Here is a 26,793-nt window from a genome sequence, read left to right on the forward strand (position 1 = left end):
CTCATTGAGTTCTCAAGTCATGCAGGGCTGACACCTAACTATTTCTGTTGAATTTTAATTTTTCTTGCTATACATTAATTATCCTTTTTCTCTAAACAGAAAAGAAAATGAGTGAAAGCTCTTTAGATTGCTGTTAAAGAGGCCTCAGTCATATGGATACTAAGAATAATGGTCAGAAAAGCAGTGATGTGGCTTAAAACTATAGATTAAATCTCAAAGGAAAATATTGAAAGGCAGGCTGTAAACGTTTTAAATAAATGAATAAATAAATAAGCATAGATACTCATTTAGAAGCCAAATGCTAATTTTTGCTCATAGATGATTCAGGTCTTTTCCCCCTCAATACTGTACAAAAACCAGTGGTATTGATTCTATATAGGCTGGTAGGTTGTTATTATTTTTAATAAAAAAAGAACACTTCATTAGAACAATTACAATTATATTTTTAAAAGTAAAATTAAAAGTCAAGATAGAAACAAGAAAAAATATTTATTCCAAAACTAAGCTGCAGAATTTAAGGGCACATTAATGAACAGATTTGTTCAAGCCAAGATAATAAAATCAGCCCCCAATGGGCATTTATCTATAAGCCAATTTTGAGAACTAAGGTTCCCACACAATATCATCTTTCTTCAATACTGATTGAAGCTTCTGAGCACTTTTTAATAGCTGGAGAGAACTTGTGCTTTTATTCATAGGACAGGCACTATTCACACTGGCTCTTGAAGCGGCTGCAGTCTCTTTTGCTCCTTTTAATCCATTAGGTCTTGATGCTGAATTGGCTGCTTTTTGTTTCAGTTTTTTAGCCTTTTGCCTCAGTCTGTAAACCTAAGAAGAGAACAATTCTATAATACATCTAATGTACAAAGAAACATGCACTTTGGGGCACAAAGGAGCCTGTAAGTCAGTGCCTATACCACACAGCTTCCCCCACCAAGACATTGAGTACTTTTCCAGATATATTTGTTTATGATACAGGAAGGCCAAGCAAGGGCATTGTCAGTTGTTTTTCTGCAATTATGGAATTTGCTTGCGTTGGCTGGTTAGAACAAAGGGAAGAATGAAAATACTAGAAAGCATAGATATACCTCACACTTCCTTGCAAGCATATGGTAATATGCAATACACAAAAATATTAAATCATGGTGGTGGCATAATTTTCAACTCATAATGTAAATACAGTTAACAATGAGTCATGTTACAACCCGGTAACAGAGAAGGTGAAGATGTCTATTTAATCCCTAAGTCCAGTTATATTCTAGAAGGGACAACATATTCATGTATTAGCATCCAGTTCTTTAAAAAAAATTCCTCAATTTAACAAACACAAAACCAGATGCTGCACAGGAGATGTGTAAACAGTTTTCTAATGGTTAGCTCTTTTTAATGAAAAGCAATCATGGGAGGCCCCCATGGAGAAGAGGAATGGTGGAGGATGGGGAGATGAAGCAGAGCTGCTTATTTCTTTCTCATCCAATGAATTTGGACACTGAGAATGAAAGAAGATATGAAGACATCCCTTGCCTACCAGTGAGAAAACATCTGGGTATGTGTTGTGATTCTGAGCAGACAAATGGCAAATCCTGATTGCAGGCTTACAGACTGATTTTTCAGAAAGAAAGACTCATCCTCTCACACATAAATTGATTTATTCATTTCATAAAATTTATACCCTGCTTGATTGTAAAAAATAAATAAATCCTAAAAGTGGTTTTTAAAAGATAAAACAGTAAAATCAAGAATACATCCACCCACTCTTTCAAAACCTTTTAGGAGACAGTTCATATGTCTCCTACACTACATCTAGTTTGCTTGTCTCATTCAAAATCTAATACACCCATATAAGGCTTAGCAAATTTATTTTATATAACCTCACCACCTATTACGCATTGTTTCTGCAAGACTCATATAATCTAGGCACTGTCTTTCTGAAAATACTAGTTATTTTTTGCACTGCCTACACTGCCAATCCCTTTTTCTGACTTCAGGACGGTTTGCTTACATTTTCTTGGTGCTTTCTCAGTTTCGATATCTGCTCTCCTTTAGATTCCATCTGTTTCACAAGACAATCCAGTTCACGTTCTAGGTCTTCCCGAACCTCCTGGTTTTGTGTTTCTTGTATCTGCTTTAGGAGTTCCTGATGTTCACTGTTGGAAGACAAACTCTCAGTAGTCATTTTAGGCACAATCCAATCCACCACTTCCCTCAGAGGACTATTGTATTTCAGCATGTCCTCCAACATAGGACTATGTACCATGACAATGTAAGTACTATTAGGGAATACTTCTCATTCCAGAAAGTACAGCATCTATGTTTGAAGCAGTGTCACACTGTCCTTAACACATTATCATCAGAAAATAAGCTACTTCTCTGTGTAGCATAAAAAATTCATATTGCTATAGTCCTGTTTTCTACATAGATGTTGCTTCAGCAACAGAGTTACAAACAAGTTCTAAATAGACTATCTAGGGCTTGGCTGGATAAATAGAGTGAAAAAGTAATATTTTGAAGCTACTGGAGCTCCAAATGCTACAATGAGAAGCAAATGTATTATTTAAAGACCAGAAGATATGCTGTTTAGACTAGAGCTGCATTAACTGGATGTGGTATCATGCACCCTACTAGGACTAAATGTGTTTTGACTTCTATCACAATAAGAAGTTGACAGTTAACAAAACACCGCATTAGTAATCAAGAGTCTTGTGGCTCAAAGGCTTCTATAGACACAAATTCTTGCCGTTACGGTTTAGAGCCTAAAATAAGTCCTCAGCTGCTTGTAGAAGATGGGTAAATTACCATAAATGGCAAGTTGCAAAACAGAAGGCTTAAGCCCACAAGGGGTTTGCACTGCAGGCAATACATTATTTACCTTTTAAATGCTTCATCGCTTTCTGTGACTTGCCACTAAAGTCTTAGGGTGTTTTCACAAGTGATACTAAAAACAGTAGGACTAAAGAGCTGTGTTAGGCACACCTCTTTTTTCTTTTAATAGCACCATTGCACCTGCCCTATCATATATTACTTTTGAATAGCACTTTGTCATGCTGCACTGCTGTTTCAGTAACTTATTCTACTATACTAACATGAGGCTTGATGACTTGGGAAGGTAACCCATTAGGAAAAGGAAAACTCTGGTCCTAAACCTCTGCTGCCTTGCGGGATATCCTCAGGAGAAGAAAAGGCTAAGAGTAAACCCTACACAAACGTGGAGTGGAGTCCCTAAGATGGTTCAATAGTGCCTTGTATACCTCCTTTCAGCAACTCCTGGGGCCACATTTTTCTCTGCTTTCCTTTGGACCACATCAGCAAGGCCAAGAGGGAGGTATTGTCATGTGGGCAGTCCAGGACCTCCATACACACAGCCTAGGCTTGTACGCTAGGAAGGTCACTTTGGTGCTGCTAACACAGCAGTTAGATTTCACCCCAGAGGTGCACTCCATTGTCTCTTGAGACAGACGGATGCCATCAACAATAGCCACATGGAAAATGAGGGTTTAAAATTATTCCTAGCACCGCTTGCAAAAGTGCTCAAATAGTTTCTTCTCAACTTACAAAACAATTTGCCCCAAGCCTACAGGGTTTTTTGTATTCAAATGGATAAATGAAAATGAGTACTTACAAGTTCATTTGTCCCAGTTCATCTTGCATAATCAAGAGAAGATCTGAAAGATGCTCCGTAGCAGAGGAAGATGTGGAGCAACAGGAAGGTCTGCTCGTGCCAGTCCTCTTTTCACCTCCTTCTGGGCGTTGTGAAGCTGCGCTCTGACTACGGTATTTCATCATATGTAAGACGCTTTGAACATTTGCAACAACTGAGTGACTTGAGCTAGCAGACTTGTGGGGAAAGCAGCACATAAGAAAGCCTCATTAAACAAACGGCAATTTAAAACAAGTTCTCAATGGTGATGATGATACATCGCTTACCTTCCCAGCAACAAAAGGTAGTGTACCAGCTGGTAGGTATGGCTGTGAGCCGCATGCTTTCCTCAAACCAGAAGGTTTCTGAGAAGTATAAAAACTAGAATTATTCCTTTATTTCAAGAAGCAGAAGTAGTGTCCTAAACTTGCAATTGTATCATGTGTTGATTTTGACATCGGATTGCTTTTCTATAGTGTCCAAAGCAACCTTTTAAATGGCTAGAACAACTGTGTAGGAGCATGCTGCTATACGCAATTTTAAGAAGTATTATTATAGTTTGCTGAAGTTGTATTGTTACCAAGACAAGACTTCCTGCATTATCAGCATCTCCAATGTTCAGAATAAGCCACAGGATGTTAGGCTGTCTTGAGACTTGGCAAAATATGAAAAATGCTCAGAAGACAAACTTGCTGTACAGTTAAAGTAATAGTTGTGTGTTAAAATACAGAAGAGGTCTTAAATCCACTTGTGCAAGCTGCCTCTTGTCAGTTCTTGCTCCCTCTGTAGCACCATGTCACACCTGAAGCCTTTTCTGAGGATGTCGCACACACATCCGTTCACCCCCCTGTGCACACTTTTAATGTCAATCTCGCCATTAAGCTTCAAAAAAAAAAGCCATTGAAGACAATAGAAGGCTTCTTCCAAACCTATCTGCAGTTTGTATGTGAGCACATTTTTTGTTATTGCTTCATGCTGCTTTTAGAAAATACTTATTGGTGTCAATAGATTCCCCCCCCCCCCCCCAAAATCAGGTGACAGGGCAAGGAAGAGAATCTGTAAGTTGAGTTTGGAAGCCCCACTGCTTCTATCTAGGCTCAAGGGCTCACAAGACACAACAGAGAACATAACAGACATACACTACTTGACTAGTTTCTTCTTGGTATTCAAGACATAGCTGAGAGACCTAACTTTTTCCCTTTTATTTTATTACCTTTACGGCTTTCTTCTTTCTGCTTTTCTTCTTTGCTTCTTTTTGAGGTGAAAGCGAACACATAAGAATTCTATTCATCTCAAGTCCCGTTTGGAGCTGCAGTAAAAAAATACAACCATGTCTTGTTAAATGGACAGAGTGGTATCTCAGTCCAAAGCTAGAGAGAGCAAACAGCTGGGTCCAAAGATAGCGAATCTCTCTCAACAGATGCCAATGATGTCTACTGAGATAGTGATCCCTCTCTTCAGTGTGACATAAGTGACCAATGGATAAGTAGCTTTAACAGTTTGTAAGACCCATCTGAGCAGTTTAACACCACTGCAGTGAATAATGATTGCTCTCAAAAAGGCCATCTGCTTAATGGGTTAAAAACTATACCCTATGTTGGCATGGAACAAAACTCTTAGCAGCATCTGGTCAGAACATAGGGCGTACTTCTATCAGGTTGTACTAGTAAAATAGTAAAACTATTCCTTTATATCATAAATGACTTCCAGCTTCATTTTATGTAGCGCCTGGTGTCCCCTGAAGTTGCCCCATTCTTCCATAACATCAGAGTCTCTTCTTTTCCATTTTCTTTCCTACCTGTTTTTTAAAAAATACTTTACTCCAGATCCACTTAGTTTCAGAACAATTGGAAGGGACAGATTTTTATTTGATGATAGTAAATTGTTCTAAGGTTTTCTCCTAATTGTGACACCTGAGAACTAGTTCCCCCATCCAGCTATCAAATAACAAATTAGTAGGATCCTGCTATGTAAGTGGCTGTGCAGCACGCTAAAGCCAGGGAATAATTACTTGATTTCAGAATAGTAGTTGTATTGGTCTGTTGTACTAAATAAATTCATCTATATACTAATTTGAGTGTTACCATCTTGGTTTTGAGTGCTGTAAGATCTGCTCCCTGGCTTGCAGGCCTGTTTTCCATTTGGCTGGGATGGTAGAGCCCTGACTGATTCCAGGTACAAACATTTGGACTGAGGTATTGTTTTGGGTTTTTTGTTGGGGCGGGAAAAGTTGTTGCTGTTATTGATAATATTTTTTGAATATTTTAGACCTTACGCAAAAATTGTTCATTTTGGTTGTCCATTTTTTGATGTTTGATTGTGTATGACTACTTTTGTTTTGTTGTACTTATGTTTTGTTTTCATGTTGTAAGCTGCCTTGAGTATAGTTTGAACTATGGAAAGCCAACACACACAAAAAACTATATACAGTATGTATGTCTGCAACACCATCAAACACAACGGAGCTTACTTCAGAGTAGATCTGAACAGAATTTGAAACCATTCTACGCATCTGTAATCTGAGGCAGGTATGGCAAAAACTGAATCTAGACAGTCAAGTCTGGCTCAGTTTATCAGGATTTGGGGCTAATAAGTCTCTTAGGTAAAACTACTTATTATGCACAAACTTCTTGCTTAGCAAGGAACAGGACCACCTTTCTCTAAAACACATTAATCTATCTTTGCTAATATGTCAGAACTACTCTTTGTATTAGACCAAGCCTGCACAATTTACCAAGATCATGTGAATTACAGCTTTATGTTGTGCTCTCCAACTGGTTAACAGACCTTTTTTGTAGTCACAGATAGGCAACAAGAATAGCAAGTTCAGAAATGATACTTTGTTGATGGGCTGAATTTCCCTTGATGGGTCAGGCTATTAGCCCAACTAAAAGGAACAATGTATTTCTGGTAGCTTTCTATTCTCATGGTATTGTCCTTCTTCAAAAGCAAAAGGGGGCAGGGGTAAGGAAACGGCATTTCCTGCAATCACATTTAGGATAAAGTCACTAGATCCAAACGAATGCAGATATAGATAGCAAAACATACTTGTGTGTCACAGTTTGTATTCAGGATCACTGCTGGTTAAAGCAGAACTGCAGCATAAGGCTGTCTGCAGAACCTCCTGTTTTATCACTGCAAAAATACTCATCTTCCTACCTGCGCAGCTTTATCTTGAATTAGTTTGCGCTGGTGTTGCTCTTCCAGAAGCTTCTGTTCCAGGTGTCTGATCTTGTCCTTTGAGAGAGAGAGGAGGGCAGGGAAGGGACCACATACAATAAATGAACTCAACAGTTATCATTTTTAGGGCAAGAACACTGAAAGTGAGCCAAATCTTTCCATTAAAGGAAACAAGGCTGAGGAAGGAAAAGCAAAAGCAAAATATTCATTTGTTTGGGTAATTTATATACCACTCCATATTTCAAAGAAATATGTGAATGGTTTACAACACAATAAAAACATCAGAAATAAAGACAAACATCACAATAAAAATCCACATTTTAAAGCGTCATAAAACATATGGGGACCATATTAACCACTAGTAGGTCCAAAATACAGAAATACAACAGAAACAGACAGCCCTGCCCACCAAATGTAGAAGCATGGTGTTTATAGGTAACAGCAGTGCTCCCACTTCTGCCGCTATCTCCCTTTGCCACAGGAATGCCCAGATCCAGAAGTGCAGTTTTGCTACTAGTCTCACAAATGTTAAATGTTACTAGGAAAGCCATTTAATGATGTTATTGTATTTACTTACTTCTGCAGTCTTCTGAGTGCTAGTAAGTCTCCAGCATTCTTTTTCTAGAATTTCAAGCTTGTCAAGTTTTGCACATAGCTCCAGCTGATTCTGGTCTTTTTCCTTCTGAAGCTGCATCTGGAAAATATGCACATGACAGTGGTTTGGCAACTGATAGCAAGCTTTGCTCAAATGGTTTACAGCTTTCAGATTATCAAATTCAATGCCACAGAAGATGGAATGATGATGCAGCAAGTGCTATAGGCATGAGTTTAGGAGGCTTACAGACAAGAACTGCAAATGCATAGGATTTGCACAGGATCTTGCTGCACATGGAAACAAAGGGAAGATCCAGGCATCTGCTTTCTGTGTATGACAGCTGGCACTGGATATCACTATGTATAGGTGCATATGGATTGAGGTGGAGGTGGACAAAATTTGTAAACATGCATGCATTAGGTTCCAGGTGTCCAAGTGACACCAGCAGTGCATAGCACAAAAAAGGGAATACACCTTGGAACATGGATGGAAATGTGTCTCCTTATCTGCTATCCATAGTTCACTGCACATTTACTAGTTGCATGTAACACCAAGCTGCATTAAATCTAGCTAAGGAACAGAAATGCCAACTTTCAATATTGCAAGTTTGCATCTAGGCAAAGAATATAGCAGGGGGAAAAATCTTGGGTTTACTGATGCCTTTACGTGAAACACACACACAGCTTCAACAGAGATTGTACTGAGGCATTTATTGGCCTCAGTAAGTGGGAAACAATTATGAGACATTTCCCATTTACAGGCAACATGATCTCCTAGAAAAAGGTTCTTGAAATCTCAGTTTATTTTTAAAAGAAACCCTAGTATTAAAAAATCCAGATAAGAATAGTTGGATGACTATTTTCATTTTTATTTACACACTATTCGGCAGCTTTGAGGGAGGTGGGAGGTAATATTTGTCATCTGCAGACTATTGCAATGCACTCTGCGTGGAGCTACATTTGAAGGTGACTCGGAAATTACAATCTAGAATGCGGCAACTAGAATGGTGACTGCGAGCAGCCGCAGGGACCATATAAAACTGGTTCTAAAGGACCTACACTGGTTCCCAATACATTTCTGAGCACAATTCAAAGTGTAAACAGCTTCAACCAGGTTGGCTGCGGCAACCCAGTCAGATGCATATAAATAATAACGTTGTTGTTGTGGTGGTTGTTCTTAAATTTAGCCAAAGGTGACTTATTACTAAAAACACAGGAATCTATAGAAGCCACCATACATTGTAGTTGTGTGATTTCTATTCTATTCTTCTGATAAACAAAGCATATAATAATAGTAATAATAGTAATAAATTTTTATTTGTATCCCGCCCTCCCTAGCCGAGACCAGGCTCAGAGCAGCTAATATCATAAAAATAACACAATAAGCATAAAAACAGACATCAATTAATTAAAATACATCTTAAAATTAATTCAGACAAAAAATGCATGGAAACCTATATATGTACACCTTATGCTTGGTCAACCAATTTTTCACAACCACAAATTTCTCAGTGTTTTCAAAGACTGTCTATGAAGGTGACATATAAACAAGATCTAACAAGAGATGACACAAATAGGTTTGAGCAAAGCCTCTCAGATACAAAGGAAGGAGAAACAAAGGGTAAGAATATGATATATTAAACATGTGCACCTGCTGTTCTAGAACCAGTTTCTTTTCCAACTCTGCATTGACCATCATTTTTCTCATGTAATCTAGTTGTTTCTCCAGCAAAGAGCAGCGAGACTGTGCTGCCCTTAACTGCATGCTCACATCTGAAGGCGAAGAATGCAGGGGGAGGGAAAGAGAGTAATAATTATGTCTTATTTGATTTTACAGATTTATGCTCTAATTTGCAATATAATGATGCTGTTGAAATGAACTTGCTTGCTTTCACTAATGACCCAATCCCATTACTGTCCTCTCATTTCATTAGGTTATCAACAGTAGAGATACATGAAGCGCTCTGGTTATTTTCAGAGAGGCTCATGAAAGTATTCCTGCAACAAAACTGATAAGTATTCTTATGGCTTGCCTAAAGCCTGCACAATTCTTAGAAGAAATTATGTTTGTATATTTAAGGACTTTGTACCTTGCCTCTCATTATATGTCTCAAAGTAGCTTAAGGAAAGAAGCAAACAATCTACAATTAAAGAAAAAAAAAGATTAAAACATCAGAAATAGAAACATCAATCCCAGCCAAGGGATCACAGGAATTGAAGTCCAGCAACATCTGAAGGTCACAAGTTCTCCACCCATGCATAAGGAAATTTAAATGAAAATAGTTTAATAAGCAGCAGTTTCTGCTTTTTAAAAATTGCAAATGATCACACACTTCTACTATATCACCAAAGTGCAATATGCATTTTTATTTAAACAATCAGTAAAGCAGTTAAAAGGCAGATCTGCTAGAACAAAATATTTAAATCATGTGATAGACCTCTTTACTACATATCCTGATTAAACATTAATTGAACAACTAAACAACAACACGAGTGGTCATTTGAGATTAAGATATAATAGATGCGAATGGTAAGGCTGTCATCAGTGGTAATAGGAGGTACCTTTCTTTTCTTGCATCATTCCCTGGTGAGTTATATCCTTCTCATTGGCGTCATGCTGAAAGGCCTTTTTATACTGGGCAGCTTCTCTGGACAAGCAATTTAGATTCTCTTCAGCCTGTGACCTCTCTAATTCAAGACGGCGGATCTTTTCCTGAAGAGTTTTAAGGGCTGCCACTAGAGCTGGTGAAAAAGTAACTTAATTGTTAATGACACATCTCTACTTTAATAACAATAAAGCAAAGAGGCTACTTTAATGTGAACATCAGTTATGCATCAACCTGCAACATCAGTGATACTGCATTGCTATATATTTTGCTTAGATGATAGAAACATAAAGATCCACTTTCTGTCATTTGTGCTATGGTTAGAAGGCCAGTAAGGCCCCCAAAATATGAAGGTTTCTCTCATCTTCTCTTACTGCTTCTGGTTCAAAGTAACCACCGCTCAGATTGGAGCATGTGGATCATAGAAGGCATAATTTGACACACATGTATACAAACCTACAAAATATTACTGCCCATTCTCTGCTGATAGCTGCAAAACGCCCTAACCACACATCTTTATTTTTCTTGGTATAAAGTTGTGTACCCTGCTCCACTAGAAGAAAGCTGTTCTTGTGCTCAGATGAACAAGACCATATACCAAGAATGACAGAATAAAAAGGTTCACTATGGCTACCTAGCAGTAATTTCCTAGTCAGGGACTGGAATGTTACCAAGACCTAGGTGGGCAAGCTGAGTGGAGTTGATCTGACTCTGCTGTTCCCATCTGGGAACTTGGTGCAGCACCAGGATGGGTTTAATGGGCTGGCAATGGGGTTTGCTGTGGCCCTTAACATTTGCAACCCATTTGCCAGGATACCTCTCTGCTCCGGAACATGCTATGAAGGTCTGCATCTACTATAGGGCCAAAGAGACAGATTCCTCACTCAACTGTCAAAAGTGGTGTTGGAGAACTCTACGGATGTTGCCCATTCATTGGTAACCTTGGGAATGGATTACTGCAATGTGCTCTATGTGGGACTGCCCTTGGGGGCTGGTCCAGAAACTCCATCTGGTGCAGAATGAAGTGGCTAGACTGCTAATGGGGGAAGACAGCATGTGACACCTCTGTTAAAACATTTGCACTGGCTGCCTATACGCTACCAGGCCAGCTTCAAGGCTTTTGTATTAATACAGAAAGCCTTGAACAACTTGGGTCCCGGATACCAGACCAATCACTGAGGCCATCTGGAGGAGAGCTGTTAGTTACTGAGGCCTGACTCGTCTCAACTAGACACTTGGCATTGAGTGTTGCTGGTCACATGCTGTGCAACTCTCTTCCAGCAGAGTTGGCAGGCACCCTCACTCTTGAATTTCAGACTTCTATTGAAGATTTGCATTTCCAAGGCAGAACAAAGATATTTGCTATTCTTTTTGTCTCCCTGCCCCCACTCATGTTTGCTTTACTCAAAAAAACCCAACCAAGTTTAAGATAATGAAATATTCCAAGGACAAGTGAGTAAAACATTAAATAGGTACGTGCTGCATAGTCCAGCACCAAAAGTTACATTTCTCTTTAACAAAATAAAGAAGAACGTAAGGACATAAGAGGAGCCTGCTGGATCAGGCCAAAGGCATCCTATTCTCAGTGGCTAATGAGATGCCTGTGGGAAACCTTCAAGCAGGATTCAAGCGAAAGATCACTCTCCCCTCCTCTGGTTTCTAGCAACTGGTGTTCAGAAGCATTGCTGCCTCCGACTGTGGAGGCAGAGAACAGCCATCAGGCATAGTAGCCACTGACAACCCTCTCCTGCATGAATTTGTCCAATCCTCTTTTCAAGACATCTGCGTTGGTAGCCATCACTGCCTCCTGCGGGAGTGAGTTCCATAATTTAACTATGCGCTGTGTGAATAAATACTTGGGCACGAAATAAATGGTTCCATGCCAAAAACAGACAGGAAACAGACTATGGCAAATAGAGAAGTCATTTTGAAAGCACTTCAGGTTATGCCAAATTAAACCCTCACTCTTGAAGATCGAGAACATGAAGCCAAGCACAAGCACATGCAGTACTTATCAAGTCTCCACATGTGCGTACAGCTATTGCAGCATAATACTGTAGTATAATGTATTTCTTTTGCAATATATTCATTTGTGACAATTTTCCCCCCAATGATGTTTACTAGTTGTGTTTCTTTTGTTATGTTTCAGAAGCTTTGATTCTTTTTTGTTTTGACTACTAAAAAAGCTAAAAATAAAAGGCCAGGAACATGGCCCAAATTTACCTATGTAGGCAATGCTGGTAAATGAAATCCAGTTAATGAATCAGCCATTTGTGCTAATCCCAAAACTTTTACATATACAGTATATATATATGGATCAACAAACTAGTTTGTGATTAGCTGGCAAATCAGGATCCAAAATCATTGTTTGGTCTGATGAAAAAATTGACAAATCATTTGTCCCCTTGAAGCCACTGCACTTAAGAGACTAGGATGCCATTTAACAGACATCAAATAGAAGCACAGCAACAGCTCAAAACCATGGTTTGCCTTCATATTTGGAGGATTAAACTACGGTTGAAGTTCTAAACTATTACTTAGAGGTTTGAGATCTGAATTGAGCTATGTAGCTTGCCAGACACGACCACCTACGAAGCCTCAGCAAATTGAAAAAGAAGTGCACATATTTTCCCCCAGGCAGCTTCCCTATACTCTGCAGCTGAAATCTGAGTAGCCCCACACACTGCCTAGCTGCACCTGGGAGAAGTGTCACCTCGAACAAATACCAGAGAGAGCCTGTTCACTCGAAGATATGTTACTCAAGTCAACATTGTCTTTCTAGCTATTTTTCTTGGATCTCAAATATCAGATAAGTTCTAAACCAGTAGCACATTCTAAAACGCATTCAGCACAGGCCAATAATATTTGCTGACTAAATGTCACATTACTCATGTGTAATAGTACAATACTTTGTGTTTTACCTTGGTTGTTTGGTGCAGGAGTGTCTTTTGCCATAGCTGTTGCCTCCTTTGATCTGATGTTTGCAAATCCAGAGTATATGTCACCTGGAGGCTGAAGAAAACTTCCTATGTAGCTGTTCTTCGACTCAGAATCTAGAGACTGCAGAAAAGATACACAGTGTCATTTACAGTTATGTTAAAGTGTTAATTCAGGCACCTTCCACTACGCTGGGGAATCTTTTTCACCCAGGGTCGTTTTTCCTTCTGGGCAACATGCTACATGGAAGTGGTGGATAGAGCAAGGAATGTACATTTAATCTTTGTTTAGTAGGCTACTTTCCTCTTCATGCATGAACCTGACTCGAACATCTACTGATGGGAATAATGAGGGCAATGACTTTGAGATTAACTAGTTCACTGTGGCAAAACTTTCCTTCACAGGCATTTGTTTCCATGCTCCCATAGCAGGTTAAAATATAAAGTCAGAACCATTAAAAATAAACCCATACAGCTATTTTGCCTAATTCTGCGGAATGATGTAAATTTAGGTTAGATTCCTCTGTAGTTCTATGTTCATTCTCTCATGTTGCTTGAGAGAGGGTTCCCTCAGACCCCTAATGCTAAGAAGCATTAAGTTTCCCAGTGATTATTTAGAAATTAAACAGAAAGATTAATGTAGCTGACAGATTCATAAAAAAGAGAAGAATCTGCAGTAATACTACACTGAAAGCTATTTTCCCTATCTTAAAAAACCTGCTCAAACGTCTTTGCCTCTTTAGGGACTGCTTTAGAATGGGCTAGTTTCTTTGGCTGCTAACATCACATTACTTACCTCCATTCTAGGGGGTCTAGATTCCAGAGTTCCACTCACCTGCCGAGACAGAAAAGTCATTATGTTGTGTGATTCTTATTTTGAAGTATAAGTGGAATTACTTTTTTCCTCAGCTATTTGTATTTATTTTAAGGCATTTACACAGAAAGGAAGAGAAGATAGATTACATTTTTTATGAACAAGACTGAGGCTACATCAAGTCTGGATGATTTCCCACAAACTTGCAACAGAAAAATAGCACAAAATATATTAGCCTGCTCCACACTTTGTGATGTGATTGCACTGTTTGCATTCCACTTAGCTGCAGATTTTTAATGCATAGCAGGGAGTTGGACTTGATAACTCTTGGGGTCCCATCCAACTTTAAAATTCTATGACTCTATACAATAATTTCTCAATTGGTCTGGAAAAATCATTTGTACTTTTGCTCTTTCCAGCATTGTCCCTTCATCATAGCCGCTCTGAGCCCAGGTAAAGGTAAAGGGACCCCTGACCACTAGGTCCAGTCGCAGACGAATTTGGGGTTGCGGCGCTCATCTCACTTTATTGGCCAAGGGAGCCGGCGTACAGCTTCTGGGTCATGTGGCCAGCATGACTAAGCCGCTTCTGGCGAACCAGAGCACGGAAACGCCATTTACCTTCCCGCCAGAGCGGTACCTATTTATCTACTTGCATTTTGACATGCTTTCGAACTGCTAGGTTGGCAGGAGCAGGGACTGAGCAACGGGAACTCACCCCATTGCGGGGATTCAAACCGCCGACCTTCTGATCGGCAAGTCCTAGGCTCTGTGGTTTGACCCACAGTGCCACCCGTGTCCCTTAAACTGTTTTACATTGATACAAATATTAAATAGGCCTTGTAATCCCAGTAACTATGCAAGGGGCAGGTGGAAAGAATTTCAGCTAGTAGCTGTAATAAATCCTTCTGTTTTAGGCTGACAACTGGGGGTGAAATAATTTTTATATTTGGATTTTAGACACTTAAGACACTTAAGTCAGATATCTTTAAACATGTTTTTGAAAGGAAAAAACAACACCCTTTTATTGGACAGACAAGTTTGCAAGCTACTTAAGGAACTTTCTTGTATCTTGTACTTTGTCACCTATTCCTGCATCCACACCTGAGCCATGGCTGGTGAGCTCTAGTACCTCTCCCTCATTTTAAAGTGAAACGATTAAGTCCTGGAGGCGCGTGTTTTAAAGGCCTTAAAAAGCAAGCCTACACGTGTTTTCTCAGAAGCAAGCCGCCTTGAATTGAACGAGGCATGTGTGGGTGCAAGATTGCAGCCAAATACAGCGAATATCTCAGGGATGTCCCCTTCACGGCCACCAAACACCTTTTTTGTGTCCGCCCGGGGGTGGTGGTAATAATAATAATAATAATAATAATAATGATGTCGGCTCCCTCCTCCTTCCCCTCCCATAAAAATACATGTAGGTTTAGTGTTCTTCGCTTCCCTGCATCTTCTTCCTGGCTCGCCGGGGTGGGCTTGGAAGCGAACTGTTGGGGGTCTGTGGCCAGGATTTCCCTCGCCTCTCCTGGGGGAGGGTGGGCTGGACATTCTTTATGGACTCTGCCGAGGCGCTGGAAGTTACTGCAGGGCCCACCCTGCAGCCCTTGGGCGAGGGCTGGGTGGTAAAGGAAGGGGTCTGTGGGTCTCCCATTTGGGCCACGGTCACAAAGAGGACGCGGGCGGAACGAGGAGCCTGAGCCAGGTGAAAACGGGGGGGGGGGGAGTAAGCAACCAGCAGAAACTCAACAGGTGAAGAGACGACGACCCCCTCCCTCCCCGCGTACACACCTTACCGGAATTCACCCGAGCTGCAAGCACCAGCTGAGCTCGCGCTACGACCCAGCCCCAGTTATGCCGCTCGCCTTCTGCTTCCTGGCTTCGGGTAGACCACAGCTAACCAAAAAAGGCAGCTCACTTCCTAGATCGCCCTTCTTCGCCGGGGCCGTTTTTCAAGCCGCCCGCTTCCCCTCCCGCTCTCGGGGATTCCACGTGACCCGGATTATTGGCCCCGCCTCCTCCCAGGTCCCTTAGCGGCTCCCCCTGGATTAGGGAAACTGCCCGCCCTCATGCCTCGCCCGCAGAAGTGCTTTCTTTGGCTCAGGGCGGGAGGAGGAGGTTGTTTGTGCTGCTCTTGGGCTGGCACGCCAGCATTTCCTTTGCATTGCATGCAGGGGAGAGTGCGTTCGTCTCGCGATGGGATGAATTAGCTGAATTACTGGTTTGATAGGCTCCATGAGAGATGGATAGACAATGGACATGCACATTCTGTCCTTTGCCGCGCTTTTTCCTGTGCGGGAAGGGGGTCCACAGCATCTCCAGGTAGGGCTCAGCCCCATGCTGAGACCCTGAAGCGGCGCAATACTGACCTAGATGGACCGATGGTCCGCCGTGGTATATGGCGGATTTTAGCAATACTTTTGGAATTTTTACTTATTAAAGGCGCAACGGCCCTGCCCTGGGGGGGGGGGGGGAACAAGTGGCTAGCCCTCCACCAGTTACAGTGTAGGCGACTGGGATGCAGCTTTTCACAACACTGACCACATACACAAAGTGACTGTTTATTACTGCCCGATTTATATTTATTTTACATCCCACTCTCCCGAAAAAAGCCCAGGGTGGCAAACAAGTGGCAAAACACCTTAAAAACAACTCCAATGCAGATGCAGACTGGGAAAGGTCTCAAAAGGCTTGTTGAAAGAGGAAGGTCTTCAGTAGGCACCCAAAAGATAATACTGTCTAATACTAAATGGGAGGAAATTCCATTTCCTACACTGGCAGAATGGATCAACTGATAAGATGGTATCTAAGCCCTCTCCAGCAGAGTAGTGATAAAAAGATATAGTGAAGTAATAACTAGTCTGAGTTTGGTGTTATTGTTTGCAGCTTAAGACTGCATGTTTACTCACCCGTCCAACAAGACTTACTCCCAAGTAAGTCAACATAGGTCTATGGCCTTAGTCTCCATTTTTGTCAAGGATAATTGATTTTCAGCAGTTGATATTATTGCTGTAGTGTTAGTGCAGGAAACACGAAGATGTTTTAATGAGCAAGACCTCTCATTTATAGCAGTCAGATGCTTAGCTCATATTAACTGCATGCCAACTTCAAACACCAAATCAGGAACAGGCCTGCATAATACAAAGCAGAAGTATTGGAAAGTATATGTATATACATATTATTTTAGAGTTAAAACCACATTTGCATTATACATAATATTTTGATACATAAAGATATGTATATGCCTGCAAGTATAACATACAGAAAGTTGATATGACATAGTGTTATCCACTTACATTAATGCCTCAAATTAATTTTTTTTAAAGTTTCACATTTTTTTTTCTTATGGCCTGCAGATTTTAAAAATGCAAAGTTGAAATCTTTCTCAAAAGAGCTGATTCATTGTCTAGTTGGGAAAGTTGCTAAACAACTGTGGCTCACAGTTTGCCAGAATGAACTGAGTTCTAGAATTAAAAATGTTGTCATTGTCAACTTTCTTACTTCAGAGAAGTTAACTTTTAATAGGTTTAAGGTAAAGGGACCCCTGACAGTTAGGTCGAGTCGCGGACGACTCTGGGGTTGTGCTGCTCATCTCGCTTTACTGGCCGAGGGAGCCGGCATACAGCTTCCGGGTCATGTGGCCAGCATGACAAAGCCGCTTTTGGTGAAACAGAGCAGTGCACGGAAACGCCGTTTACCTTCCCACCAGAGTGGTACCTATTTATCTACAGTGGTACCTCGGGTTACATGCGCTTCAGGTTACAGACTCCGGTAACCCAGAAACAGTACCTTGGGTTAAGAACTTTGCTTCAGGATGACAACAGTAATCGTACTCCGGCGGCACGGCAGCAGGAGGCCCCATAGGCTAAAGTGGTGCTTCAGATTAAGAATAGTTTCAGGTTAAGAACAGACCTGCGGAACGAATTAAGTACTTAACCCGAGGTACCACTGTACTTGCACTTTGACGTGTTTTTGAACTGCTAGGTTGGCAGGAGCTGGGACCGAGCAACGGGAGCTCACCCCCGTCATGGGGATTTGAACTGCCGATGTTCTGATCAGTAAGCCCTAGGCTCTGTGATTTAGACCACAGCGCCACCCGCGTTTAATAGGATTACTTACCGGTACTTTTAAAATGGTTTGAGAACTGCTACTGTGCCCTGCATTCAGGCAAACAGTTATAAATCCTCCAAGGTCGTTTACTGGAATATGCACATTTATCCACATATGTTTGTCCACATTTCAGCCTTCAGTGTTATGAATCATTCAGTTTCTGACCGCTTTCCAAAATAAATTCATGCTAATAGCTACAATATGGGCAGCAATATTGGGAAACTCTCTGCTCTTCTAACTGTTGTCCTGAAGCCAATATGACTGGCAAGAGACTGTTTAAAAAGGCCAGTTTGGAACATGAACCTACTTCCCAACCCCCCTTGTTTTCCATCCAGAACTGAGAAAACAGTTGGCTGAACATCTGCACATACTACTTTGATGGTTTCTTTGAAAATTCCTCCTGCTATGATGATTAGGCTGGGAAAAATAATGTATTTTGATGCTATTCTCCACTCTCCCAGCCCCCAGCTTGACATAAGGGGGAGGGGCATACAAAAAAGCCTCCACTGTGCCACATTAAATCCCAACTCCAATAACTGACTGTTCGCACAAGCACAAAACACCCATCTAAATCATTTTAACATAACTTTATATTAACCACAATAATCCTGTTGAGAGCTCGTTTAGAGTAGCAATTGATTTAGAACATCCATATAAGGAAACAGAAATGAAGTAATTTTTTTTTGCCCTTTGCATATATTATATTAAGTTTTCAAAAGTGACCATCTTAAACCCAGGGTTGTTCACTTTTGAGAAGACACTGAAAACCTAATGGTTTTATGTATGCCTAACACTGCGTAAGATCAAACGGCATACATTTAATTACTGTTGCTCATATTGGGAGGAATTCAACATTGTACTCTTCTGATTATTCTGTCAGCACAAGCATTCCAGCTTGCCTGAGAGAATGACCCCCTTATCCTCCCCCCCATAAGCTGTTCTAGGGGTTCTCTTGACACCCCCCAAAAGCATGTCGTGTTAAGGGGGCAGAACCAACGTGATTGGTCAGTTAGTTAAGTATTTATTTTGTTTTACTTGATGGGGGGCAGCTACCCTCTCTTGGCTACGCCCATGCCCCCAAGGCCCATCGCAGACGGCACTGGGGAAGGGGGGGATGTCCATTGTGCAAGATGAAGTCCTTGTGTAGGACTTCCATTGATGTGACTGGGTAGGTGAATCCTGCATATAGATGTATACAGTGGTACCTCAGGTTACAAACACTTCAAGTTACAGACTCCGCTAACCCAGAAATAGTACCTCGGGTTAAGAACTTTGCTTCAGGATGAGAACAGAAATCGCGCAGCGGCAGCGGGAAGCCCCATTAGCTAAAGTGGTACCTCAGGTTAAGAACAGTTTCAGGTTAAGAACGAACCTCCAGAATGAATTAAGTTCTTAACCCGAGGTACCACTGTAATAATATAGCATGTTTTTCTTCTTAGCATTAGTTCACAAGGAATATAAGAAAAGCAAGTCATAAATGTCATTAAAATTTCAGTCATAACAGGAATTAAGTATTCAAATGGTTGTTTGCCAGGAATGCTTGGCTCTAAGCAGAAGAGCTAAAACGAACAGGTTAGAGAATGTTACGATGACTGAGTTTTGCTGAATTTTAGCTTTAGCTTGTCAGAGATGTTGTGGATAATTATTTCAGTTCTTTTGAAGTTATACCATGGTGGAAGAGGATTATATCAAAGATCCGATTACACAACTGTAGAAGCAAAGGCAATTGCGAACACTTTAACCTTCAAGACAGTTTAGAACACACTTAACTATGGCATGTTTGAATTTTAACCAGCTTTCTACTATGAGCTGTTTTGCATGATACAGGTATCTTAGTTTAAGGGTTTTATAAAACTGCAACTCAGGAGCACTTACAGCTCAGTTCTAACAGGTTTACTTTGAAATAAGCCCCCATTATGTTAAGAGGGGTTTATTCGTGGTATTGCTTAGAATGGCTTAGGCTAGTGTAGGTTATATATTAAATGTTTATGTCAAGAGCTGTTTTGGAAAGATAGCCAAACTTTGTACCAGATAGTGTTAGGAGTTTTGCTTTGGATAATATTTCAGCTGCATAACTTCCTCCCCCAACTTTTTATGCAAGCTTCACTGCACCCTACAAAGTTCAATAAGAATACTCCCTCTCATCTACTGTGAAGATATAGTCAGATACCAATTGCATTTTTACCTGCACAAACAATAGACAAGATTATATACATTAAATAGGTGGCAAAGTGAGATGTAGTGGTATCCACATTAAGCGAGTCATACATATAATATATAAAGCTGTAAGCTTCTAGAATAAGCTATTTATTGTGATGTTTAACTTAATATTTGCCTTCCTTATTACAAAATAATGACTAATTGGGTACTGTATTCAATTAATTCAATGACCCTATATAAAAGAAGTGGTCCCTCGGTTTAAGAACGGTCCGGTTTAAGAATGATTTGGTTTACAAACTCCGCAAAACCAGAAATAGTGTCTTGGTTTGAGAACTTTACCTCGGTCTAAGAACAGAAACTAAATGGTGGAAGGACACCGGTGGCGGGGTGCCTCATTAGGGAAAGTGCACTTTGGTTTAAGAACGGTTTTGGTTTAAGAATGGACTTCCAGAATGGATTAAGTTCATAAACCGAGGTACCACTGTACTGTATCTTTAACTTCACAGACTGAAAGGAACTGAGCGACTATTGCTTTTCTAAAAAATGAAAAACAATCCTACTCTTCTAGGAGTCCAAAACACAAAGAATTGACACAGAGATAAAATTACAAGAGGCCCAATTTTATTTATTTATAATGCTTATAAACAACTTCATATTAAAAGAAACATTTGAGAAGACCTGCTGAAAATAGTGGATGCAAGTTAGTCATGTCCATTAATTTCTATAGGTCGTCTCTCAGCAGGGCCAACATGGGTTATAATCCAATAAAAATGGACCTAACGAAAGTACATGCATAGCCAACATTCACTTTCTGAAGACGCTTCGTTACTATGCAGCCGTTTACCGTTAACGGAGCAGGATCTTTAAGAAAAGCTAGTCCCCCAGTATATATCCAGCTATATCTATGCAGCACCTCATCACAAAAGCAACCATCTTCTTTCTTCTTCTCATCACCTTTCACCATTCTTTCACCTTCTCATCGCAAAAGCGACCACTACCCTCGTCGCATGTAGACAAAGACAAAAGAAACACGGAATATAACTGTGGTTGCAAATTTTTTTATATTCCCACGTGACCAGATGGAGCTGACGCGTTTCTCCCTCAGCGCACTGCTTTCTGGGACTTGTAGTTCCTCTTGAACAAGAAAGCTCTGCAGTTTCGCGGGCTTGGCACTATATGTCCCAGGCGCCCCGGGAACACTTTGCGCCGATTGGTTTGACAGCTCAGAGGGGGATTGGCTGAAGCCGGACTTCTACCTCGCGTCGACTCCACAGGCGAGGCGGCGCGTGCAGCTTTGAGAGAAGGGGCGGGGCCTGTCGCCTGCAGCCGCCCCGGGGGATGGCGGGGAGAGAGGCTGGCCGCTTCAGAAGCGGGAGCGGTGGTGGGCGGGGGCGCTCCGCCGAATCCGACCCGCTCCGGTTCTTTGGGGTTCCATCCGGAGAAGCCTCGCGGCGGGCTCGCGCCAGCTTCTCCTCCCCGCCCCCGTTCTGCTGATGGGCAGCTGCCTTCCCGCTGCGCTGCCGAAGGACGAGGGGTGGGTCCGGGGCGGGAAGAGACCCAGGCCCTGCTGGGCTGGGAGCAGGCGAGCCCGGACGGGGACTTTCTCCCCTTGAAAGCGGGGCGGCGGGCAGAGAGGAGCGCCCGGAAGGGAGGGACTCTCCTCCTCGCACGGTCCCAGCCAGCGCGAAGCAACTTTCTTAGCCGTGCAAGTGCTCGGACTCTGCAAGCCGAGCTTCTCGCAGCCTAACGGAGGCGCCTCTTCGCGCATTCAGGGAGCGAGACGTATTTTATTTCGCAATATTTATATAGCGCTTTGTTGCAACGAAGCCGCGAAGCGCTTCTCGGCACCCGGCCATTATAATGAGGGCTGGCGGGTAAGAAGGGAAGTGCGGGAAAGGCGCAGGACAAGACCCCGATCAGCGCTGCTGCCGCCGCCTTCCGATATTCCTTTGACTGTTCTGGAGAGGAGGAGGAGGAGGATGGCGGCCGCCTCGGAGAACTGAGTCCCGGGAGAGCGGAGAGCGGGGATCTCTTTCTGACAATGGCCGACCGAGATGGAGAGGTGAGGTGGGATGGGCTGTGCAGCAGGGAGCGCAGCGCCAGAGACAGCGCCATGGAGAGCATAAGGCAGGCGGTCCTGAAGAAGAGCGAGGCGGTGGCTCCGGCCAAAGAAGCCGCGTCTCCTCCGGCGTCGCCGGCGGCGGAAGGGCTCTCGCCGCCTCCCAGCGGGGCTCGTGGCGGGCTGAACGAAATGCTCGCTCGCCTGCTGATGCTGTCCAAGAGGTGCCCCTTCCGAGACGTGAGGGAGAAGAGCGAGGCCATCCTGATGAGCGTTCAGGTAAATGCCCGGCTCCTGTGCTTTCTTCGGGGAGCGTCTCGAAGTTTGCAACTCTTTCCCTTGGAATAAGTTTCGCTGAGTTCTGAAGGCCTTGCTTCTTTCTGCCTGGGTGTCTTCAGGACGAAAGTTTTGTGTGTGCGTGTTTAGATGGTAAGACAAGGCGCACATGGGATTTTTCTCCTTTTACCCTTGCAACTGCCCTGTGAGGTAAAGCAAAGTGAGGGACCAAGGTCACCGTGGTAGAGCGGGGAGCTGTCTTAAGCCGAATTGTATCATGCAGCTACTTTTGCTTCGCGGCTCAAGGGTGCAGACGGAGTCTTTCTCAGACCTGGTGTTGGAGATCCTTTCACCAGGATTGTCAAGGATTTATGTCTGTTTCTTCTGCTGCTGCCAAACCCTGACCTCTGAGTAAATGATCGATGAGATTTCATTCTAATAAAATTTGTTTTGCACTGGGATGTAAGAAAATTTAAGCAGTGATCTTCTTAAGGGGAATTGAACTAGGATTTACCCACACACAACATCATTAATGTCCAGTTGACAAAATTCAATCTCCTAACCTTATCTGGATTATGCAGTAAACATTAATGCACCTTTCGGAAAACCTTTGGCTCAAAGTGGCTCTTTGAGCAAGTTCTCCATCTGCTCATAGTAATATAGTTAACAAAAGATGGTTCCAATGTGTTTGCTTGGAAATTGTGCTTCATTGGAGACCTGTGGAACAGTAGCAGTGCTGATTAATTACACTCCAGCAAATAATCTCCATTCCTTTTCTGTTGGAATTAGCAGTTGATAGTAACTATGTTCTATGCAAGTAAAGAATGTTACACTTGTAGTATAATTCTAACAGGTCCCATTGACCTGTTCAGCAATTAATTTACTTGCTAGCGGAGGAAGAGGAGTGCGGGGGGGGGAGCACATTACCCCCAGCCGTGCGATCCTGGTGGGGTGCCATCACGGCTGCCACCCCGCCCGTGCTGGGCACCATGCCCCCACAGGGGGTGTGCCCCGCCCCCGCCTGCTCTCCGCCCCCCCCTGCCAGAGCATGAAGCTCTGCCACTGAATTTACTTGCCTGAAATAAAGGTCAGAATCCTCCAACCTTTGCAAGGTCATTGGGCCCTTCAAATTTTAATTGGGATGAAGATTATTACTTTTATTCTTCCATGTGGAAGATTTTGCCAAGATTTATTACTTTTTAACTAGTTAAAGCAGGGGTGGAGAACCTCCAGCCCACAGGCCTAACTGGGACCAGCAGGCCTCCCCAGTTGGCCCATGAGACAGTTCTGGCCAGGTCATGTCCACTTCCCTATACCCGATGTCATATAGGGGATCTCCAACTGGCTGTGCCTGCAAAGCGCCTGGCCAGACGGTTCTTTATAAGGGGTTTCTGAAGACCTGCCAATCACTGTAGAAAATAGCTCTTTGAAAGGAGCTTCTGAAAAGGTGGGTAGACAAAAGAGGTCACTTGATTGCATTGTGACATCAGGCAAATCAACAGGTGGACAAACTTGGTAAGTGCAGGGTGAGGAAGATAATCTGACCACCACCCCAGAGCAGATCCAGTTTCCCACCCCTAAGGTATATGGACAACTGAATACTATTGAGAAAAAAATGCATTGGATTTTCACAATGAACTTGACAGAAATTAAGCTTAATATTAAGTCAGCTTGCTTTAAAATATGAGTGTTTCCAATATAGTTCCTGTTCTGTCACTGTGCTACCAGCCATGACTCAACTCTGTTGTTACAGGTTTATAAAGCCAGACGTTCTGACAAATATAACAATATAGTAAAGCTACAAAGTTAGTTATCACTATTAGTAGTCCTGCTATACATGCTCATACCATAATATTATCCACTCAGCATGAATTATAAGTGTTCTACAGTGATAAACCATGGAAATAAGTTCAGATTGACACACACCCATTACAGAAAAGCTAGTACTGAAGGGCATGCTCAGTGCTAAATGTCTCATGTATGGTGGCCCTCAGGATCTCAACACTTTAGCACATGTCTGATTCATACCATATAACTGAACTTTCCCCCTAGTTATCCCCCGCCCCACTCGCCCAGTGTCTAGAAGGGAAATGGGATGGTGTTTTCTTTTCATGATCACAGCACGTCAGTGCATGGTGATAACACTTGAACACACCACACACAGGACAAAATTGAGGTGCATTCTGAGACTGAATGAGGGAACTCATTAACACTTTTCAGGACTGCATATGATATTGCATTGATGTATGGGTGTTTTATGCAACAGGTGTGTCTGGTGAGCAGGTTAAGAAAGTGTAATAGCTGTGCATAAGTAGAAGTTCAAGGAGGAAATATTGTTTGATCTGGGCCTCTATGTTGCTAACTTGAGCAGGCACTGTTGCCTGAGAGCATATGAAGGGCCCTGTTGGATAAGATCAATGTCCACCTAGTCCAGCATTCATGGAAAGTATCCCAGCTATCAGCAGGCTCTATGGTCCATTGGGGGTCATCATGGTGTCTTACCAATAGGAGTTGGAATACAACTCCTATTATTCCCAGTCAACATAGCCAATAGTCAGAGCTGATGGAGTTGTAGTCCAACAGCATGTGGAGACACCATGTTGACTACCCCTGCGGGTGGTCCATGGAAATTAATAATCTACCATTTTTGCCTGGCCTTGCAGGTCCAGCCAAAAATTGTAGTCATCAGTTCCCCACTTGGCAATCCTTTCTGTAGGGAAAGGATGCTGGGCAGGAAAGTGTACCAGCTTTGTCCCCACTTTCTTCATGTAGGGACCAGTGGAGATCATGTCTGGTTGGGTGCTACCCCTTCCTGCTGTCCACATTTCCTGCTGAGGTGTAGGGAAGCCTGGGACAGGAAAAGCCAATTGCATAGTGGAGATTGCTTGTCAGTTTGGCCTTACATGGCCAAGGCTGTCTGGATCCTTTGGTCACAGGGCTGTCCACAAAACGTCCAGCCTTCCTCCCAATTTTGGAGCACCACAAAACTTCTTGAACTATTCCTTGGAACTGACAAGGTTACAGGTGCCACATAATATTTGTTCTGCGCTTGTAATAAATTATTGTTTTAGTGTGGCAACACCTTCGCTTTGGAACTTCCTGCCTATTGTCATCAAGCAGGTGCTGTATTTTTTTTGGAACTTGCTTTAAACATTTTTGTTTAGGCAAGCCTATCTTGACATCTTGTTAGTTCACTGCTGATTTAATTTTTTATAATGTTTTTAATTCCTTGTTTTAACTGTTTTTATTTTTAAAAATTCATATTTCTTGTAAATTGATTGGCGGTTTTGCTACAGTGAAGCGGTATATAGATTTTGTTAAGTAAAATAAACCTGCTTCCCTCTGCAGCTTCAATATTGGGAAGAAGGATGTCCTCTGATAATGCTTTCCGCTGGGTGGTTCCACACACCATTATTAGTGTGGCAAGAGGAATTGTTGTTGTCTGGGTCTACTAGTGGTCTGTGTTCTACTCTTGGCCTCCTCCAGTCTGACTGATAGAAGCCTACAGTGTTACAGTGCTTCTTATAGTACTTAGAAGGTTGCTGGAAAGAATGCTTTTTAAGGCTGCATTCCTGTTGAAGGTTTTCTGGGAGTAGCCCTTTTTTTACTTCTGAGTAGACATGTTTAGGATTATGCCTTTGACATTTGCTTCTTAGGATGGCCCAGGCAGGAAGGTTTATGTAGAGGAGTATTTGTAAACTTAAACTGAGAGCAGAATTTTCCAAGCATTCTGCCAACTCAAAAGCATTGTGCTTAATGTGGTACTTTGCCTCTCCAAGTGAAACATTCAGTAAAGGAACAGTCAACTATCTCTTTCAGTATGTTTTTGTAATGAGTGGTTATTTGCAGTACCTCAGATGCAGTTTCAAGTCTTGGCCTAATGGTTGTTTTCATTGAAATGAAAGATTTGTGGGCACTTTGAATTATTTCTTATAAATTCCTTTCTTTTTTATTTTTCTGTGCTATATAAATTATTTAGATTGCTTAATAGACTAGTAGTTTAGTCGCTTGATATACTGATTGTAAAAATGGGATCAGAATATGCTTGTTGGAAATAATGATGTATAATCACAATAACAGACAATTATAAACTGGTTCTTTAGTTTAAAAATACCCAAATAAGGGAACAATAAATAAAACAATACTAAAGCAACTTTAAACCCCCCCTCCCCCCAAAAAATGAGTCTCGCATTTTAAGAAAGTTTATATTTAAATGATTTATATTGGCATGCAATGTTTCTGCATCCTGTGGAGGTTGTTGTTATCCTTTCAGTAGATACTTAAAAAACAACTTGTAGTTCGATGACTTGTGCAAATCTGACGTTTAAATGACTTTTTACACATACTTTTTCTCTTGTTTGTGTAATACAATTGCTAATACAAAACAAAAATACGTGACAATATGGGTTAAAATATTTTCAGAGTCTT

General features: G+C 41.9%; 2 protein-coding genes across 6 annotated transcripts in view; one reads left to right on the forward strand and one right to left on the reverse strand.

Annotated features, from left to right (window-relative positions):
- Positions 1–472: 472 nt before the first annotated feature.
- CEP57L1 (centrosomal protein 57 like 1) lies at positions 473–15,798 on the reverse strand. Of its 2 annotated transcripts, none has more exons than XM_083433562.1 (12): positions 15,557–15,798; positions 13,750–13,788; positions 12,939–13,077; positions 9,974–10,153; positions 9,063–9,184; positions 7,395–7,511; positions 6,797–6,874; positions 4,851–4,946; positions 3,925–4,002; positions 3,620–3,834; positions 2,003–2,147; positions 473–828 (listed from the first exon to the last, which is right to left on the reverse strand). In XM_083433562.1, the coding sequence occupies exons 2-12, from the start codon at positions 13,753–13,755 to the stop codon at positions 604–606; spliced, it is 1,401 nt and encodes a 466-aa protein (XP_083289688.1). In that variant the 5' UTR covers positions 13,756–13,788; positions 15,557–15,798; the 3' UTR covers positions 473–603. The 2 variants fall into 2 exon arrangements, with proteins under 2 accessions (XP_083289688.1, XP_083289689.1); XM_083433563.1 differs by having other exon boundaries at positions 15,552–15,759.
- Positions 15,799–21,261: 5,463 nt separating this feature from the next.
- The window catches only part of SESN1 (sestrin 1), a 48,579-nt gene continuing 43,047 nt past the window's right edge, over positions 21,262–26,793 (forward strand). For 2 of the 4 annotated variants that reach the window (XM_083433520.1, XM_083433521.1), the window contains exon 1: positions 21,262–22,368. In XM_083433520.1, the coding sequence (XP_083289646.1) occupies positions 22,072–22,368 (297 nt within the window). In that variant the 5' untranslated portion in view covers positions 21,262–22,071. The remainder of the gene's footprint in view (positions 22,369–26,793) is intronic. The other 2 variants (XM_083433522.1, XM_083433523.1) reach the window with 1 other exon arrangement.

Source organism: Podarcis tiliguerta, assembly GCF_965153285.1.
Source record: "Podarcis tiliguerta genome assembly, chromosome: 3".
Taxonomy (NCBI): domain Eukaryota; kingdom Metazoa; phylum Chordata; class Lepidosauria; order Squamata; family Lacertidae; genus Podarcis; species Podarcis tiliguerta.